At 43.5% G+C, this 19,118-nt stretch overlaps 1 protein-coding gene across 3 annotated transcripts in view; it reads left to right on the forward strand.

Moving 5' to 3' along the window:
• Positions 1-19,118, forward strand: part of DIS3L2 (DIS3 like 3'-5' exoribonuclease 2) — a 311,663-nt gene that overhangs the window by 244,972 nt on the left and 47,573 nt on the right. For all 3 annotated transcript variants that reach the window (XM_080933037.1, XM_080933039.1, XM_080933038.1), the window contains one exon: positions 6,879-7,112. In XM_080933037.1, coding sequence (XP_080789163.1) covers positions 6,879-7,112 — 234 coding nt within the window. The remainder of the gene's footprint in view (positions 1-6,878; positions 7,113-19,118) is intronic.

Here is a 19,118-nt window from a genome sequence, read left to right on the forward strand (position 1 = left end):
CCAGAGGCAGACCTAAAAAATTAAAGCTGCCTGGTCTAGTGTGCTTCTAGAATTTGGGGGTCATAAAAGAAACACTAGGAAAATGTGAGCTCCAACATTCACTGGCTTTTGGAGTTTTTTTTGGAAGCAGTATATGGAACCCAGGCCTTCTGCTCAATGAGGGCTAGAAGACAGGTGTAAACGGCACAGGTCTGCAGGGGTGCTAGGCCTCCCTCCAAACCACACCACATAGGAAATATGAGGGTTGGAACTGTAGACAGGGTTAGGGGGCAAGGCTCACTAACCACATTCTGTGGTTACCCAGACCCAGTGACCACATGAGAGATGGATCAGTTGGTAAGTCCAGGGATGTGGTGACATCTCTCCCTCACAGTCAAGATGCCCATAATGAAAGGCCCAATAGCACATTCTAGGTCCACTCACTGATAGTCCAGGATACTAGACTGGAAAGCCTGAACTAAGCTTGAAACCAGGTAGGAGGTCAGGGTGCCATGGAAGGCCCTGGAAGCAAGAGCCCCGGTGAATAGGAGCAAATCCAAAGCAAATCCAAAGTGTGGCTGATGCTCCAGGCTGAGTTTGCAGGTTGTGAGGGCTCCTCTTGGAATTGAGACATAAGGTTGGAAGGAGAGGTACTGAAGTGGACAAAGCTTTGCATTCTTCCTTAGGCTACTACAATTTCCTGCTTTCTAAGGTAGGCATGGTCTGTTATGAGAAGGCTGTCCCAACGTTTTTTGATTGTTGTTGTTTTTTAATATGGGTATTTTTAGTACCCGTAAGGAAATCTCTGCATTCCTTAAGCCAGTGCTGGTGTCAGCTCCCCTTTCACAGCAGCGTTTCTCTCTCCTTTTCCCATACTTCCTGCTTTTCATCAGTAACAATGCCCCCATTGCAACCTAAAAATAAGCCCTTGTTTTCTGGATGTATTAATGGCCACCCTCTCAGATTTTAGATTTCCAGCCCCTCTTACATCTGCTACATTGAGCAAGTGGAAGCTGTTCAGCCGTGCCTCTCTTCAGTTCTCTTTCCCTTAGTGCTACCTTAATGCCAGTCCACATGGTCTTATTCTGGGCCTTCTAGTCTGGCTCCCCCATTAGAGGCTGAATCTGATTCCTTTATATAAGTTCTTAATCTCCTCTGCCCACGTGTCCTATTTAAGCCCAAAAGTCCAGTATTTGAAGTATGACTTGCAGAGACCAGCTGTCCCCCTGCATAGTCATCCATCACCACCACGCCCAGGCCCTCATCTTCTGTTCTTGCCACGGAGGGTCCTTTGAGCTTAACAGGAAGTTGTCACACCGATACTCCATACATACTCTGTCCCTTCCTTGAAGACCCTCTCAGCTCTGCCGGCAGGAAGCCTTCATAGCCCTTGTGATCCAGCTAAAATGCTGTTTCTTCCAGGATCAAGTTCAGAGCCTCACACTGAAACCCAAGTCTTGTGACGTTCTTTGCAGTGACATTCTTACTCATTCACTTAGTAAATACTGAGTGGTATTTGTTACACTCAGATACTATACAAAGTATTGAAAATATCAGATTAAGTCCCCATCTAGACAGAAGTCCTTCTTTCCTGCTGGTAGATTGTCTATTCTCTTTTCCCAGACTGTATGCTTTAAATTTCCTACAGTGCAGGTATATTGCAACTTAAAAGCAAAAGTCATTTTGAGACTTTCTTAGCTGTTTTTTAATAAGCAGATAAGATATTGGCGTGCATTTGCAGACCAAGTGAAAGGCAGACAGAGTGAGGAAGGAGTCACAGTTTTGGGGCCTGGTTAAGAAGGACTCAGCCTATGTGCACAATGAGTTCCCATAAGACAAGGCCAGCACTTCTTTTACCTTGACTAAAATAAAGGGAGGGGGCTGGGAATGGGGTTCAGTAGACCATGGAAAAGTGATTGGATGGGCTCCCTGTCAGGTTCCCCAATGTCAATGTCACTTGCCCTACACTCCAGGGCCAGTTCTGCTCCATTCTATTTTCCTGCCAGACTCTTAGGCCCAGACCAGAGTCTTACTTCTCCCCCATAGTTCAGTGCCCTCTACCCAGAAAGTACTCAGAAACCACTTTGCCCTCATTTTCACAACTGTTTTCACTGTTCCATTTATCCCAGTTGCCTAGTAAGAAGGTGGGCCTCAGATAAGCATGGACATCCTCTGCAGCCACTCCAGTCCTGTGAACTTGCATGTGCTAGGAATTGTCTCAGGTAGCCCTGCCCCACTTCCTGGCAGTGCTGCTCTTCATTTCCTTAATGGCCCCTGTGGACTTTGATGCCATTGGCCTGCCAGATACCACCACTGAAAAGCTTGAAAACTCAACTGCTGTATCCTTCCTGGGTCACTGTGGTCCAAAGCACGCTTATGGAGCAAGGCTCCCACAGTTCCATGTAGCTTAAGGCATCTGCTAAAAGTAGTGCCGGGTGTTATGTTTCATACTCAGGTACCCTACTAAATACCTTTCCTGAGCAGCTCTAGGACAATAGCTTCAAAGCCTAGTTCTAAGAATCAGAAATCATTCCCAAAATCTCTCCACATAGTCATTACCAGGGGCAGAGCCTAGCTGTTTTATTTCAGAACTAGCACTGGGCCCTTTGCAGCAAGGGAGGGATGGAAGGAGCTGCTATTCCATAACCCTTGAGTCCCAGTTTCCCACTGAAGACACCAGACAGATAGATGGCTGACCTAAGGTCACATTAGAGGAGCAATAGAACTCAGTTGTGAAGCTATGAAGCCTGAGGAAAAGCAGAATTCAAAATAAAACATTTTCAAGATATGAGATGAGGCATTTGTTTCAGTAAACAGCAGAACAGGTTGCAGTGCTGAGTCTTTACAAGGACAGGGACTTTGTGAGTTGCCTTACAATGGACCTGTTCAAAGAAAGGCTGGGATACTATGCTCACCTGGCAAAAGGTGTCTGTGATGTTTCCTAGGTCCAGAATCCTCCCCCCGCAACCCCCACCCACCGCTGCTTCCAACATTCTCCTTTCTCCCTCCCCTCCTCTAGTTACCTTCTTGTACAGCAATGATGTCTTCTGCCAGTCTTCAGGAGAGTGAGACACTTTGAAGACTACACCTGCTCGAGTGCCTTCATCCACTGTCACAGGAATAAAATTTCTATCTCCTGGCCACAGTAGAGCCTCCAGGCTCAGCTAGAGTTTCAGTTCCCTCTAGCCCAGTGTTTCTCAACCTTCCTGATGCTGCATATATACCTTCTGATACAACTTCCTTGTCTTGTAGTGACCCCCAACCATAAAATTATTTCATAGCTACTTCATAACTGTAACTTTGGTACTGTTAGGAACCCTAATGTTAACATGGAATATGTAGGATGTCTGATATGCAACCCACAGGTTGAGAACCCCTGATCTAGTTGCTATATGTCGCAAAGATTTGGTTTCTGGTTTTTTTTTTTTTTTTTTTTTTTTTTTTTTGTTTTGTTTTGTTTTTGTTTTGGTTTGGTTTTTTTGTTTTGTTTTGTTTTGTTTTTCCTTTTCTTGTCTTTAGTTTAGAAGCTTACACAGCTGTCATCAGATCAGGATGGGAAAGGACCTAATGATCTCTCTTGAGACTGGAAGACAAGACAAGCCACAGAGTGCTTAGATTGTGTAGTTAATTCCAGCTTCTTTTTTAAGCAGACTCTACTCTGTACACCCAAACAGGCTGGCAGACTTACAACCAGCCAGCCTGTGCTGCTCGGCTTTTAAGGCAGTGGTCCTGTTTCAGTCACTGGTGGTCTTCACACAGCAAGAGCAAGCCTGTGGGATGAATGTCTAGTGCAGGAAGACCCTAACCCCACCCCCTGCTCACCCAGAAGCCAACCCACAGTTTTTGACTAGTTAGTCACAGGTCATTAAGAGTCAGTTTCCCTTCCATCATTGGCTGTCCCCCTCTCTACTTTCTGTCCAGGTCATTTCCAGACACTTTGTCCTTGATACCTATGACTGTCCTTTTGGCCAGGATAGCTGGAATAGCCATGTTGACCAGGCTGGCCTTGCCTTCATAGCTTTAAGAAGCAGCAGCAATCTGTTACCCCCAGGCACCACCACCATTCCAGACAACCTGCTTTTGTTCCAATCAAGAAAGTGTTGATTTCTGTCTTCTAGGCTTTTTGAACTAAAAGTTCTCTATGAGGAAGCCCAAAGGTGCAGAAGGCATTTCACTTTTAGTTATTAAATTTTTAAATTATCGCTATTAGTAGTTTTTTTAAACCAAAGATGTCTCAATAAGTTTATATTTTTCAGAAAATTAAAAAAAAAAAACCATTATGGAATAGAACAGGATACCCAAAGCTTTCTCTACATCTTTGTATCTATAGATTGTGGAAATGAATATGTATTTGAGGTATATTTTATTTCTCATTATCTATGTTATGACCTTCAGCTAAAAATAAACATGTGTGTGCACGTGCGTGTGCATACACACACACATGTGCAGGCACATGTATCCTCTTTAGGTATCTAAATACCTTTAAAAATCTAAATACCTGAACTAAATCATTAAGAATCAGAGTTTATATGATTCTTGAGTATTTCCCACCTGATTGCCCAGCTGTAAAATTGACAGTCAAATGCCTCTTCCCCTGGTGTGTCAAAGTGATACTCAAAGGCTGTGTGCCAGAGGCTGGGACCAGCAACACTAAACTGTTTTAGGTCTTATAGGTATCAGGATGTAGGTCAGGAAGTGGGTACCTCCTTAAATGATGTGTATCTCAGCCATGTGCCTTCAGTGTGTGGAGAAACTGCTTAGGCTGACATTCTGAATAGTGGCACCTCACAGTATGTGCTAGATGAAGGGAGTAGCCTGAATCCTGAGCTTATACAAAGAAGGCAGAACACAATCTCTTCAGGGGTTTGTCCATATGTTTCCTCCTTCTCCTTTTTTTTTCTACCTTTTCCATGAAAAGCTTTTATCTTCTGCCACTGGCCCTGGTTATGGACTGGGGTGTTGATGTGAGTACAGTTTTCACATTGGAAATTAATGAGGTGTTTCATCGAGAGAAGCCTGACTTCTACCCTGGCTAGCTGGTCTCCTCCATGTGGGTCTTTGCTACTTTCTCGGTGGGCAGCTGCCCCTGGCTTGCATCCTTTTATTGGCTTTCCCTAGAGGTACTTTTAAGACTGCTTTTCCCAGGCTAGAAACTATTCTAGTACATGTCAGCTGTGCCTCCCACAAGTCCTGAGCCACGGTAAAGCCAGACAATCTTGGCTGAGAAAAGAAATTCGAAAGGCTCTCCTTTGTATGTTTGTGAAGAAGGCTGGCATAGAATGTCAGGGATGTAGGAACAAAAATGAGGAAGGGAAATCAGGTAAAGGTACAGTGGGAACCCACACTGAAGTAGAAAGTTTGGTAGTGTCTGTGTGAGTGTTGGAGAACAGTTATCTGTCTTGACAAGAAGGAACAAAGCAGCAGAGGTACCCATTAGGTAGGAACAGATGCTTCTAATAAGATAGTGCACTGTTGGGCAAGTACAAAAGCTTTGGTGAGGCATAGTAGGCACCCTTGGGTTACATGGCTGCCTGTTGGGATTCAACAATCAGAGGATAGATACTAAGGAAGAAACCAATGTGTAGAGCCAGGATACACGGGCGTGCAGACATCTAAGAGCTTTGTACAGTTTGCTGTAAAGTTTTGTGCATAAAACTTAGAGTGCTCTGAGCATTCATCCAGCTTTGTACAGCAGACATCCTTTTTTGTGTGATAGTTACCTTCACTTGAATGTCATGTACTAGGGAGGAGGATGCCAGCTGCAAAACCTGGATGTCAAGACCTAGGTGTGGGAGAGAGTCCATGAGCTAGATCAATGGGAAATGTTGGAATAGAAAGGGTGGCACACAGTATAAGCTGCCACCATCTGCAGCAGGCTGAAAACAGGCTGTCTAACACACATGTACACAGGACCAGACTGGGGGGACTTTGGAAAGAATATTAAGGAAAGGAAAGAAAATACATCTCCAGGGGAAACTGAGACCATAAGAATGAAGAGGTCACAGCCATGTCCTTAGAAAGGAGACTGAGGCTCCATTCAGGAACTGTGGGTATGCTCAGAGCTCAAGCCTGGATGACTTCTTGCAGAGATCTTTAGCTGCATCTGTCTCCAGACAGCTTGCCAACCCCTGTAACTGGCTCCATAGCTGTCCTTGCCTATAGCATGCAAGGCCTTGTGCATGCCAGATGTGAAGCCTGATTGCCATAGAGGACAGGAACTCATGGAATCTCTTGCCATGTGCAATAGGGATTATTCTTGGAATAGTCTGAAAAGTATAGTTTTAGAAATTTTGAAGAAAAAGTAAAATCTAATATTACAGACTCCAGACTCCTTATGAAGATCTTTGCACTGAGTGAATGAAAATGTAAATAGTAACTTCTGTTCTCCAAGTGGCCATGTTGTCATTTTTAAAAAGCCACAGTCCTTCCTTTCAGGGAGGGTGATCAATCACAAGGGTGATACATCTAGGATAGAAGCTGTGTTAGGTAGATTCTGTATGTGGAAAGATGCTGGGCTCCTCTCTTTCCTTCTTCTTCTCTAGGCCATCAGCCAGCCATCAGAGTCCCATGTTGTGTCTCAGGCAGCTATCCCATCTTCTTTTTCCTCTTTGTGACACTGATGGCCATTTATCCAGACAAATGGAAACACTTCCCACGGCCATTCAGTGCAAGTTTCCAATGTGCCCTTGCTTTCTGCTGGGGAAGAGTGCAGACCTCAGCTGTCTGTTGAATTATGTCAGGGACTAAACTGCCAGAGGCCAACAACCTGTGTGTCTGGTTCATCCATGTGGCACCAGTCAGAGCACACGGGCAGTGTTCCATGAATGGGAGTGTGTGTGTGTTTGTGTGTGTGTGTGTGTGTGTGTATATAAATAAGTACAATTGTTCTGTCTTTACAGATCCTTGAGGAGTGGTTTGGCCGCACTATCATTCGTTCTTGCACTAAATTGAGCTACGACCATGCCCAGAGCATGATCGAAAATCCAACTGAGAAGATTCCTGAGGAAGAGCTTCCCCCTATTTCTCCAGAGCACAGCATCGAGGAGGTGCACCAGGCAGTCCTGAACCTGCACAGCATTGCAAAGCAACTCCGCCGCCAGCGCTTCGTAGATGGTGCACTTCGTTTAGATCAGGTCAGTGAGTCTCTTGTTTTATGCAGTCTTGAGTTTGGCTTGTGTCCAAAACCCAAGAGTGAGACACAGCCTGGTAGCCTCTTTCTCTCCACCTATTTCTCCTGCCAATCTGCCACCCTATGATAGTATGAGTCAGGGAAAGATGGTATTTGTGTAGATAGTTTTGTGGCTCCCAGCTGCTCTTACCTGGAAAGCTTGTATACAGGATTGGATTCTCACTTGTAGATGGCATTGCTGTGACTGATCCCTGAGACAAAGAATAGAGGAAGGACATATTTTTGGCTCATGGTTTCAGAGGCACTTGGAACTTGGCTCTATTGTTTCTGGTCCACAGTAAGGGGAGGGTAATATGTGAGAAGCATGTGGCCCAGTAGAGGTGCTTGTCTCATGGCGGCCAGTAAGCAAGAGAGAGAGAGAGAGAGAGAGAGAGAGAGAGAGAGAGAGAGAGAGAGAGAGAGAGAGAGAGAGAGAGAGAAAGACAAAGACAGAGGCATGTGAGGGGTCAGAGACAAGATAGACTTTCCAGGGCACACCCAGTGATATGGATGAATCCAACAGCTGGTCCTCCAAGAACCAGCTTATCCCCAAGATAAGCAAGGCTGACAGACTCTAGGTCCAACTAACCAAGAGAGAGAAAGAGGACCAGATTAACAGCATCAAAAATGAACAGGGAAACATACAACAGTTTCATAAGGGCATACTTTAAGAAAACTGTACTCTATTAAGTTGGAAAATCTAAAAGAAATGGATGAGTTTCTAGATTCAACCAAACCACCAAAATTAAGCCAAGAAGTAAACAACCTAAACAGACTCATAACAAATGAGGACATTGAAATAGTTAAAACAAACAAACAAACTTCCAGGTAAAAAGAAAAGTTCAGGCCAGATGGATTCACAGCAATATTTTACCAGACTTTCAAAGAAGATCTGCACCTAGTCATACTTAAACTATTCAAGAGGTAGAAACAGAGGGAGCACTCCCAGGTCTCCTCTGTGAAGCCTGTGGGTCTTTGTGACCCCAGTTCTATCCTCTCATAGAGATTTCTTCCTCTGCTCCTTGCTTCATACTTGGTGTCCTGAGGCTGCATCCCACCTTCCTGCCATCTCCACCAACAGTTCCTTTCTGATTCCAAGTAGCTAAGTTGATGCTAATGATGTCAGAACCAGTCTCTGACCTCCCTCCTTCTCTCAAGTCTAGCCTCTCTACCAGTCTTATCTGCCTGACTGCCCTTCAGCAGCTCAGCAGTGCTTACTCACCATTCCTTCTGCATAAAGTGGTGCCTGATGCCCATAGCATGGCACATAGGCTTCCTGGCATCCTCTTCTCCCTCTGATGTATGGGAGCATTATGTGTGTGCACCCAACCTGAGTGTACCAGTTGCACAGGCTGTTGTAATTATCCTTAGACTAAATATTACAGACAGATCAAATACAACTTTCAAAAGAAAACGGTTTATTCTGTAAACACGTAGATGTTTTAGAAAGACAAGTCTTCAGAATTTCTTTTCTTTAGTTAAGAGGAGCTGGAGAAGGAGACATTCAGACTAAAGTCACTTTACAAATGAATTGTTGGGCTTAAGGAAGTCTTCAAAAGATGAATTGGTTTTAGTTTTCTCAAAGACTAGAAATCTATGATATTGACACCTATAATCTCATCACTCAGGAAGCCAAAACAGGGAGATTGAAAGCTCAAGACCATATAAGATATATGTCAAGATCATGTGGCAAAGAAGAGTAAGAGTAGGAAGAGGAGGAGGAAGAGAAGGAGGTGGGGAGAAGAAGAGGAGAGGGAGAGAGAAAGGCAATGAAAAGAATAAGTTTAGTTTTCTCTTGCTCTGTAGCTTAGGTATGGCTACCCTCAGGTTCCCAAATGGTGAACCACCATACCAGGTACTGACTTGTGTTTTCTAAAAACTCACTTTTTTCAAAAATGGAGAATAAATGTAAATTAAATTATTAATGTAATTAAGTTATAATATAAAATGTTAAGATGTATATTATGTGTGCCTCTTATACATGATACTCTTATTTACTTGACTTTTACAATGACAAATTAGCTGTTACCCAAGCCCATCAAATGAGGAAGTTTCTGAAGTACCATTTCCAGATGTTTCCCCATCAAGATGCTATACAAATTCAACTGGATTGATTCATCTGTGAAGCTGGGGGAAGGGGAAGAGAAACAAAGGCAACTTAGCTCCCTCCCATGGAAGAGGTGTAGTCAGTCATCAGGGTAATAGCCATAGGTTATTGATAGAGGATGAGCTGTTAGCATATCTGATACTCAGAATTGTATTGCTGAAAAGACTAAATATTTGTATCCCAGTGGCCCTCTTAACTCATAAGGGAAGGCTAAGGTCCCCACAGGTAGGTGGTTGCTTATTGCCAGACATCCAAGTAGCTCTTTGTTTGGTTTTCCTCCATTTATTACACCATGCTGACATAAGATAAAAAAAAGTTTGCCTTTAAAGTGAGAGGGGAAAACAACCTCAAAAACCTAATTAGGTTCCAGTTAATTAAGGTCTGAAAGTAATGAATTTGTATCCTTGGAGTTGATTCCTTAGTTCCCCAGAAAGCAAGTCTGTAGACCCCCACTTTAGATGGAGACATCAATCTTTGCAGCCAAGGACACTGGTGAGACCATTTATAAATCAGCTAAATGGCTTATTCAGAAGCCCTGTATTTGTTCTCCTGTCCCTGTTGCCTTTTTTGCCCTCACAAGTCCATTTTTCCTTGGTGCCTTTTCAGTGGCCTGCTGTTTGGTATTGTTCTCTGAAGCTTTGTCTGCCATAGTTCACTGTGTCCATGTTTTGGGTGGCAATCTAAAACAGCACATCCTTTTATGTCAGCAGCAATTAGAGATCAGTCTTCAACCAATCCAGAAGCTTTGCTGTTCCAAGAAATCAGTGTTTGATGACCCTGAGAGTGAGCAAGGATGAAATACGAGGCACTAATATGGTGCCTGTTTGCAGAGTCAGAGATACAGGCTTGATAAGTGCAGAATGGCAGAGCAACTTGACCTTGAGGTGTTTGCAATCCCAAACTCAGGCCTCAGTGGCTGGCGTGATCTGAGAGATTTGAGGCCCCAGCTGGCAGGCTTGTTTCCTGAGCCTGGTATGCAGGCCTATGCTAGGAAGCAGTCTAGAGTGCTGCTTTGAGGCAGAATAACTCTCTAAATGATGCTCACCTAGAGCTGATTTTAACAAAGTTCTCTTCCAAAAGGTGATTCTCCTTTGCCCCAAAAGTGACATAGACCTCCAAGACAACCTAGTAGGTTTTAGTCAGCTGAGTTGAATAATGACCCTTCTGAGTGTCTTGTCTCTAAATCCACGTTTTCTGCTGCCAGAGTAGTCCAAGGAACTTGGTACAAATGGCCACTTTACTTTAATTATTTGTTTATAATATACATCTTTCCTGAATCTTAAAAGGGGCCAAAATGGGACCAAGACTTCTGTATGTGTGGAATAAAAGAAATCACAATGGTGTCTAATATCCACAGCCTGAGTTTGATGCAAGAGGAGCCATCAGAGGGCCTCTGTTCCTGACTAGCACAGGCCAACCTTCAGCAGCTGCTATCAAGAGAGGAAGATAGACTTGCCAGACTTTACATCCCTTTTGGGGGTTCTAGCTCAGCTCTTGCCTTCAGAAAGGATATGATGGAAAGGTAGTGGGGTGCCAAATGGATCCGCAGTACTAAGACCAATACTGGCTGATGTCAGGGAACTCCACACCCTGCTTTCTGAAGCTCTCTGAACCTAGCCAAGTTAAGGCTTCTATGTGAAACAAACCATTCAGACAGGGTCTCCCAGCAGGCAGTTAAGACTGTGACTCTCTGAATTCAGAAGGACTTGAAAGTCCAGTGATGAAACCCTAAGGAAACTTCATACAAAGTAAAGGAGGCTTTACTAAGACCTCAGCTCTGTCATCCATGAAACCTACTTGACACAGTTTTGAAGCTCAAGCTCCATGCAGTTTCTTTGTAAAGGTAGCCTTTCTAATGGAAGACACTTTTGAATACCCTGGGATTCAAGCTGTGTGAATCTGTTATGTTTGATCCCAACTTAGCCTAGCCATTCAATTAGTGTTGGCAGGCTTTCCCGGGAAAGGCCAGAGAGTAAATGACATGAGCTTCTGATCCATATGGTCTGTCTCTGACTCGGCCCTGCCTGTTAGTGTGCTCCAAATGAATGGGAGTAGTTGATGTGCAGTAAAATGTGAAGGTCACTGAGACTTGGACTTGATATCATTTTCACAGGCCACAAATATTATTCTTCATTTAATTATTTTTCAACTATTTAAAAAAGTAAAAATCCTTCTCTACTTACTCCACAGCCACACAGAGCAGGTTAAACTGTGGCCCACACATCACTGACCCCTGCTTAACTGACCAGCAAGCTTTTCAGTCCTATTACCCAGCAAGCCTTTAGCAGCTCATTACCACTTCCCCAGGAAGCCAGGCTAGGTAATGGAGAACAGTTGGGCTAAGTGAGCTCTCAGGATGGTTCCATACAATTAAGTAAATTATTCTTTTGATTAGTACTATGCTTAGGGGTCCAGTTAGAGGCTGGAAGTAAGAGTGACTAATCCCTCCACCACCCCCAGCACAGTTATTTTCCCTTCCTAAAGTCCAGTCCCTTTAGCCAGTAATGAAGCCAAAGAAGCAGCATTCTCTGTCCTCCTCTGCAGGATCCTCAGGGTCAGGGCAGCCCTCCGTCTAGCCTCCCCTGGCCCTCTGAATGTAGGGACTACTCCAGGAAGAGCAGACTGTGAGGAAGCTGAGTAGCTTCTCTCCTCACCCTCCAAAGCGCGAAGCACAGCAGAGTTCCTTTCCTCCACCATAGCTGCACTCTCTATGGCTGCTCGGTGTTGCTCACGATGACAATGGATGCAGCTGTGGAGGATAGGCAAGCCCTCTGGCTTTCCTTTAGCTTTAGTGTCTGTGTCACCTTAAAGCATAAGATATGCATGGCCCTGGGCTGGAGAGATGGCTCAGTGGTTAGGAGCACTGACTGCTCTTCCAGAGGTCCTGAGTTCAAATCCCAGCAACCACATGGTGGCTCACAACCATCTGTAATGAGATCTGATACCCTCTTCTGATGTGTCTAAAGACAGCTGCAGTGTACTTACATATAATAAATAAATAAATCTTTAAAAATTGTTTTAAAAAAAAGATAGGCACAGCCCAGTTTTTTCATTCTGAGAGTTCTTCACTCAGCATAGCTTCAGAGGCCTGTTTGGGGAGCCTGGTGTGGGGGATGCCAAGACCGTAAATGAGAAGTGAGAAGTTTCAGGTGTGGGGAGGGAGGCATTGACCCACCAGACAGTAAGAAGCACTAAGACAGACTCTACCCAGAGTGCAGGGATAGACAGTAGTTGGGAGTGCTTGCTGAGCTTGAGACCGAGGAGTGACTCCTGCCCCAAACCAAGTGCTCATCCTTAGAACCCTGAAGAAATCCATGTGTCTGAAGCATACCAAGAGCTTTCTGTCTTTTCTGTTCTTCAAAGGACATCATTTGTAACTTCTGTCTCTTTGTGCCTTTCACTTCCTGTTTGTAATGGTTCACAGGAGTCATTTGTGTTATCCTGGTGTGAATAATTATAAGAAAAACCAACAGTTTAGACTAAAGAAAATCCCTCTGTTATCTCACACACACACACACACACATACACACACACACAGAGAGAGAGAGAGAGAGAGAGAGAGAGAGAGAGAGAGAGAGAGAGAGGGAGGGAGGGAGGTCCAAGGAGTGGCTTTGCGACTCTTTAGGGTAGTGACAGTGACTTGGTGGGCTTCTGCATTTTGTTTAAATGTTAACAGCACGTGGCTTCACTAGGTATTTGGCAACTTGCTTCTTTTTCTACTTTCCCAGTTATTTTCATTTGTAGATCCAACTCTCTATGCCACTCAGACCTGGTCTCTCATGGGTACCAGCAAGGGTGGGGAGCTTTCCCTTTCATCTCAGAGAAACAGGACACACATACTTCAAGGATGAGGTCTGGGAACCTTTCCTTTGAGAGTGACAGATCAGTTTAGTTACTGTACATTAATTTCATATGGAATTGCAGAAAACAGCCATATTTATGCATCCCAAGGCATGGGCAGGAAACAACCTTGAAATGTGACCTAGTTACATATAGCTAATTACAGCCACTTACACGACCTGATCAGTGTCTGTGGCTCGTTAACTGGTGTGTAAAAGCTGGTGCACATCCTTCCTTGTCAGATGAACTCCTCTGGGTGGCTTGTTAGTACCATCTGTGCTCTCCCCACACTCACTCTTCCTGTGACAGCATAGAGCCATTTCTCATACTTCCAAAAATGTCAGAAAATCCTGTTTACCTTGAAAGTTGTTGTGAATGTGGACTCACATATGACCAGTCACCATTGCTAGGTGCATGGGATGCCTCTTAAGTTCTCTCTTCAATCGCAGGAACACTGCTCATAACTCTGGGAGGGGGCTGTAGGCAGTGGGAAACAGATATCCTACCCTAAGTCTGCATACCTAGTAAAGGAGAATGTATGGACGGAGCCAAGGAGGTCGAGAGGATCTCAAGTAAGCTGTGCTCACTGATAAGCATGAGAAGAGCCAAAGGCAGCTCCTCATCCTTTGAGCACTGAGCCTGAGACCAGACACATGTGACAAACTGAGGTGAAAGTGTCTCCATCTACCTTTGAGACCATTTAGATGAAAGGAGGCAAAAAAAAAAAAATAGTAGCCAGAGATGGAGCCATGCCCTCTGCCAGCTGGAGAACCTGGGATGCTTCCCCACTCCTCCACCCCTACTATGACCTTGACTGTTGGGTGTCTTTCCCAGGCAGGGTGTGGTAAGTCCTGAAGCTGGAGCTGCTGCACTTGGTCAATGGGCCTGTGCTGAGCCTCAGCAGAAAACTGAGTCTGCTTTCTAAGTAACTCTAGAAAGCAAGTTTGGCTACTAGCCCACCTCTAGAAGCTTTGCTTGCCTTCTGGTTTGTTCTACATGCTGATGCCTAGCCTCATTTCTTCCAGGCCAAAACAAAAACAAAAAACGAAAACAAAACAAAACAAAACAAAAAAAACCACTGCTTTATGCCTGCTGCTATATCCTCGAGGTTCACCTCTCTCTGGACCTACATAGTCTGAATACTGAAATCCTCTACTTATTCCATGTGGGGCTGACCCGGTCAGTCTTCTCTCTTGGGTGCTCCTGCCCTTCATGCCTGTCTTTGTCACATTGTCCAGTTGTCTTGTCATCTTCTATCTCTACCCCTGTCTTGTCCTCTAGCATTCTGTTCCTACACTGCAAAGACCACGTAGTATTAATCTTTATATCCTCACTCCCTGAACAGTGCTGCTTTTTAACAAGCCATTTGTTCAGGGTTTCTAAACAGTGTTGTGTATGCTGGCCTTTTTAAATAAGGTGCTGCTAGCTATAGTGGGGAGAATGGGAGCCAAGACTGTAGAGCAGAGACATGTTTGCATAAGAGAGTTACTATACAGTGTAAACCAGAGCTGCCCGAATAAACTGGTTGATGCTTGATTCTTTGCCAGGGCATCCAGCATGCAGAAAAGATGTGGTGAGGACTTTCTCAGGTGGAGCTGCCATGATAGGTGTGAGGAGTCAGAAAGCTTCAGTACCCTTGGGATCTCTGACACTTCAGAGGTTCCTTCTCTGATTGGAATATCCCTGCTGGGGGCATCAGGAAGGACACTCCCAAAGTTCCAACAGAGAAGAGAGATGCTGGTCTGAAAAGGCAAAAGTATCAGATCTGTACCTCCTCCCAGATAATTCTGGATGAGCTACCTCAGGAGCCACTCCTCTCAGCCCTGGAATGGGGCAGAAACAAGTTGGACAGGAATGGTAGGATCCTGAGAGGATCCCCATTTTGCTCAGAATGGAAATGGCTACCACCAGATAAAGGCTTTCTGCTAGTCTTTGGGGCTTTTTAAGAAGAGAACTTAGAATAAAGCCCAGGTTGCTCAAACAGAATTTGCTGACCTTCCCAGGGTACAGTAGAGGGGAGGAAAGTCTCACATGCTGACCAGAAGAGACAAGAACTTCTGTGACTTGAACAGGGCATGGCTAGAATCCTCATTTCCTCCGAGATGAGATTATTTCATCTTAGTGACCTTGACAGATGGAAAGGAATTTGATCCTTCCGGAACCTTGCCTTTTGGGTAATTGTACTCACAGTTAGGCAACCCTGGGACTCTTTTTATTCACAGGACATACTGCACATCCTTGCCCTGCCCCCATGTCACACTCACGTCAATTGAATGTGAGCCAGACAGCTACATAAGAAGTATGGAATGCTTTGACGTTGGTAAAACCTGCATTGGAGAAAAAGAACCCTTGCAGCTGATCCTTAGATTTCAGCCATGACTGCTTCTTGGGATTGACCCAGTTCATTTCAGATTTTATTCTTCAGTGTGCTGGGGACTCTTTTTCCTGGGCCAAAACTCTTCTGGCCTGTTCGTTCTACACTGAGTTCCTGCAAATGCTCCCTCATCCCTCAGGAACCTGTGGGTATCACGGACCAATGGCAGAACTGTCTGAGGAAACATTTTACCACACAAGGATATATATACTTTTTCTAAAAGTTAATTACCAAGCTATGGATATATAGCTTAGCTGTTAAGTGCTTATCCAACAACATGAAGCCTTAGGTTCAATCCCTTGCAAAACATAAACTACGTAGTGACCACACACCTGAAATCCCAGCGCTCAGAAGGTGGAATCAGGAGAGTCAGAAGTTCAAAGCCAGTTTCAAATACACAGACAATTTGAGTCCAGCTTGGAGTACATGAAACCCTGTCTGGAAAAGAAAAAAAAAAAAAAAAGAAACACCCTGTTACTGTACAGATGAAACATTCTATCCCCAAGACAAAGGAAATACATAGTGTGAAAATATGAAGCACGTTTTTAATACACTTTTAGTTATTTGGACAAGTGTGGAACTACATATCACAGCATGCAGTGAAGATCACAGCACAGCTTGCAGGAATCTGCTCTTATACTGTACGGGTCCCAGGATGGAACTCAAGTTGTCAGACTTGACTGAAGGCAAGTTTATCTACTGAGCCATCCCGCCAGCCACGAAGCAGTTACTTTAAATTGACTCGATAGACCTTGTTGGAAGCATGCTTAATTATCGATTTTCTTACATTATCTACCTCAGAGTAGCTTTACAAGAACTACTAGAATTACACAGTAGGTCCAAATATTTTCTGCCTTTCGATGAGGAACAAGAGTGTGAGTGAGGAAGGGAAGCAGGTATTTTTGCATGTCACATTCCAAGCCACTCAATTCTGAGCTGCAAATTACTCATTGTACAAACTGATCCAGGAAAGAATACTTCCTTGTGTTACTACAGTTGGAATAGTTACAGTTTTTACTGCTATGAATGACATTGTAATTAGTACCCTTATACATAAAGTTTAAAAATCACCTAGAAATACAAACATCTTTAAATTACTAGGTTGAAGAACATTAACTTTTTCTGTGTCAATTCTTAAAATTAACTTTAGTTTATTATAAAATTAATATATGTTTACATTATAAACATTTTTAATGAACAAGGGAAAAGTAGCCATTGGCTACTCATTACCTAGTAATAATACTATGTCCATGTTGGATCTTTTGGCTTTCTGGGTGTTTTACAGAAAGGTTGGACTAATTGAAGTTTACCCCATCAGAGAACAGTGCTATGCTGTTTCTCTTGTCAGCAAATTCAGTTTGTGGCTTTGCTTTAATTTTTGTTAATATAAGTAACTTGGAAGTGGTAGTCCATTGTTTGAGTTGCCTCTTTTCCTTCTGTGTCTCTATCAGCTTTCAGGCCTGTCTTTGCCAGGTCTGTGGAAAGCAGGTTCTACTTTCCACCCCTGGGACCTCCAACACCATCAGCACAGACTCCTACTCTAATCAGCTATAACCACTTTTTCCCTGTTAAGGTGGAATTATATACAATAAAACCCACCATCTTTAGTGTACAAGTCCACAAGCTCCACACATAATCATATGGCCAAAATACAGAATAATTGCCTCACCTAATAAACTCCCTTGGTAGGCAGACTGTCTTGCTTATCATCAGCCCCTAGTCAGCCACACATGAGCACATACATACAGGGGGCAAAGGTCAACTTAAGGTATCATTCTTCAGCTGCCTCTACCTTGTTTGTTGAAATAGGATCTCTTACTGAGACACAGAGTCACCAATTTGGCCAGACTATCTGACTAGTGAGCTCCAGGTATCATCCTATCTCCACCTACCCAGCACTGACCACCATGCCTGGCTTTTAATGTGGGTTCTGGAAATCAAACTTATATTCTCATGCTTGCATGGGAACATGTTCCAACTGAGATATCTTCCTATCCTACTTTTTGCCCATTTCTTAGTTGGGTTTTTGCTTGTTTGTTTGTTTGTTTTTGTTGTTGGTTTCCTAGTACTAAGTTTTGAGGCTTCTTATGATATTTTAAATAGAACCTCTGCCAGGTTGATGACACCACAGATAATCCAGCTCATTCTTTCATTTCTTATCTTATTCTTCTAGCTCTTTTTTACTCTTTTTTTCTCATCTTTTGAAAAGAAATTTTTAATTTTGAAGCAGTCCAGTTTATCAAATGTGTTCATATGTTATTATATCTAATATTTTTGTTGTTTTCTTCATTTTGGTGGCTATTATTATTAATTTACTTAATGTATATGAATGCTCTATCTACATGTTCACCTGAATGCCAGAAGAGGGCATCAGAACTCATTATAGATGGCTGTAAGCTACCACATGCTGGGAACTGACTGTGGGACCCACTGGAAGATCAGACAGTGCTCTTAACTGCTGAGCCATCTCTCTAGCCCTATTCATTTTTTTAACAGTCTTACTATGTCACTCAGACTGGCCCTAAACTGAAGATCCCCCTGCCTCAGCTTCCCAAGTGCTGGGATTACAGGTTTGTTTCTCTAACTCCTGGCATGAGAAAATTTTAACTGACTTAGAATCACAGATTTTCTTCTAGAAGTTTTATAGCTTCAGAATTTATTTCTATGTTCTCTCTTCCTTTATAAACACATTTCCAGGCCCAGAAGTTTCTTTTGGAAAACAGTTCTAACAGCAGAACTGGACAAACCTGAGCCATTTTGGGTATAGTCAGACCTAAGAACCTTGCCAGTCACAGTACCCTCCAAGAGCCATCTGCAAAGAAATTACCTCACGAATGGCTTGTAAGCAGATCTTCTCTGGTTTAAGACTTGGCAAAAAACTGAAGAGTGTATCTTTTGGATCAGGGAGCAAAACTATAAGAGAAAAAAACTCTCGGTTCTCTAGACAAATCCTCTTGACTATCACAGAGCTGACGGTGAGCAGAGCCAGGCAAGACTTTGTCGATTACATGCGAACGCCCATGTCAGTGACTCACTCACTCATGCTTTAATCTCATAACTCAGTGGCTTTAAAAATTACAATCAACAAGGCAGCTTGCGGGTTACAACTGCCATTAGAACTAGTCTCTGAACAGCTGGAGTGTAAGGTGGTGGGAAGAAAGCCTGCTATGGCTGAGAAGCCAAAGATTGCTTGCCTGGGAAGGAGGTGTAACTAACATTTGATAAAAATCTGTGAAATGACCACCCTCAGCCAATCTAAGTAGAGGCCTAATATCTTCATCCGTGGGAAATTCCAACACAGCAAAAGCATTCAGAAGGCACTGGTAAGAGTGTCAGTCACTGTTCATCAGACAACACAGCACTGACTTCAGGAAGTGTCAGGAGTCAGACTATTAGTATGTGGAATATTAACAGGGCAGGCAGAGATTCCAGTTCCAGTCAAGGAGGGCCAGTGAGAGAGAACAGTTTGGGAATGGCTTCTCTGAACAGATCCAGGAAGAGTGCAGTCATTCCCTGTGTTCTTTTTTTTTTTTTTTTTTTTTTTTGGTGAGAGTGAAAGAGGGTTTTTTTTTTTTATTTGTGAAGTGAAATCGATTTATTTTACATAAACAATACATTTCAATGTGAAGTATTTTCTCTCATATGAGGCT

This window comes from Micromys minutus (genome assembly GCF_963924665.1).
Source record: "Micromys minutus genome assembly, chromosome: 19".
Lineage (NCBI taxonomy): Eukaryota > Metazoa > Chordata > Mammalia > Rodentia > Muridae > Micromys > Micromys minutus.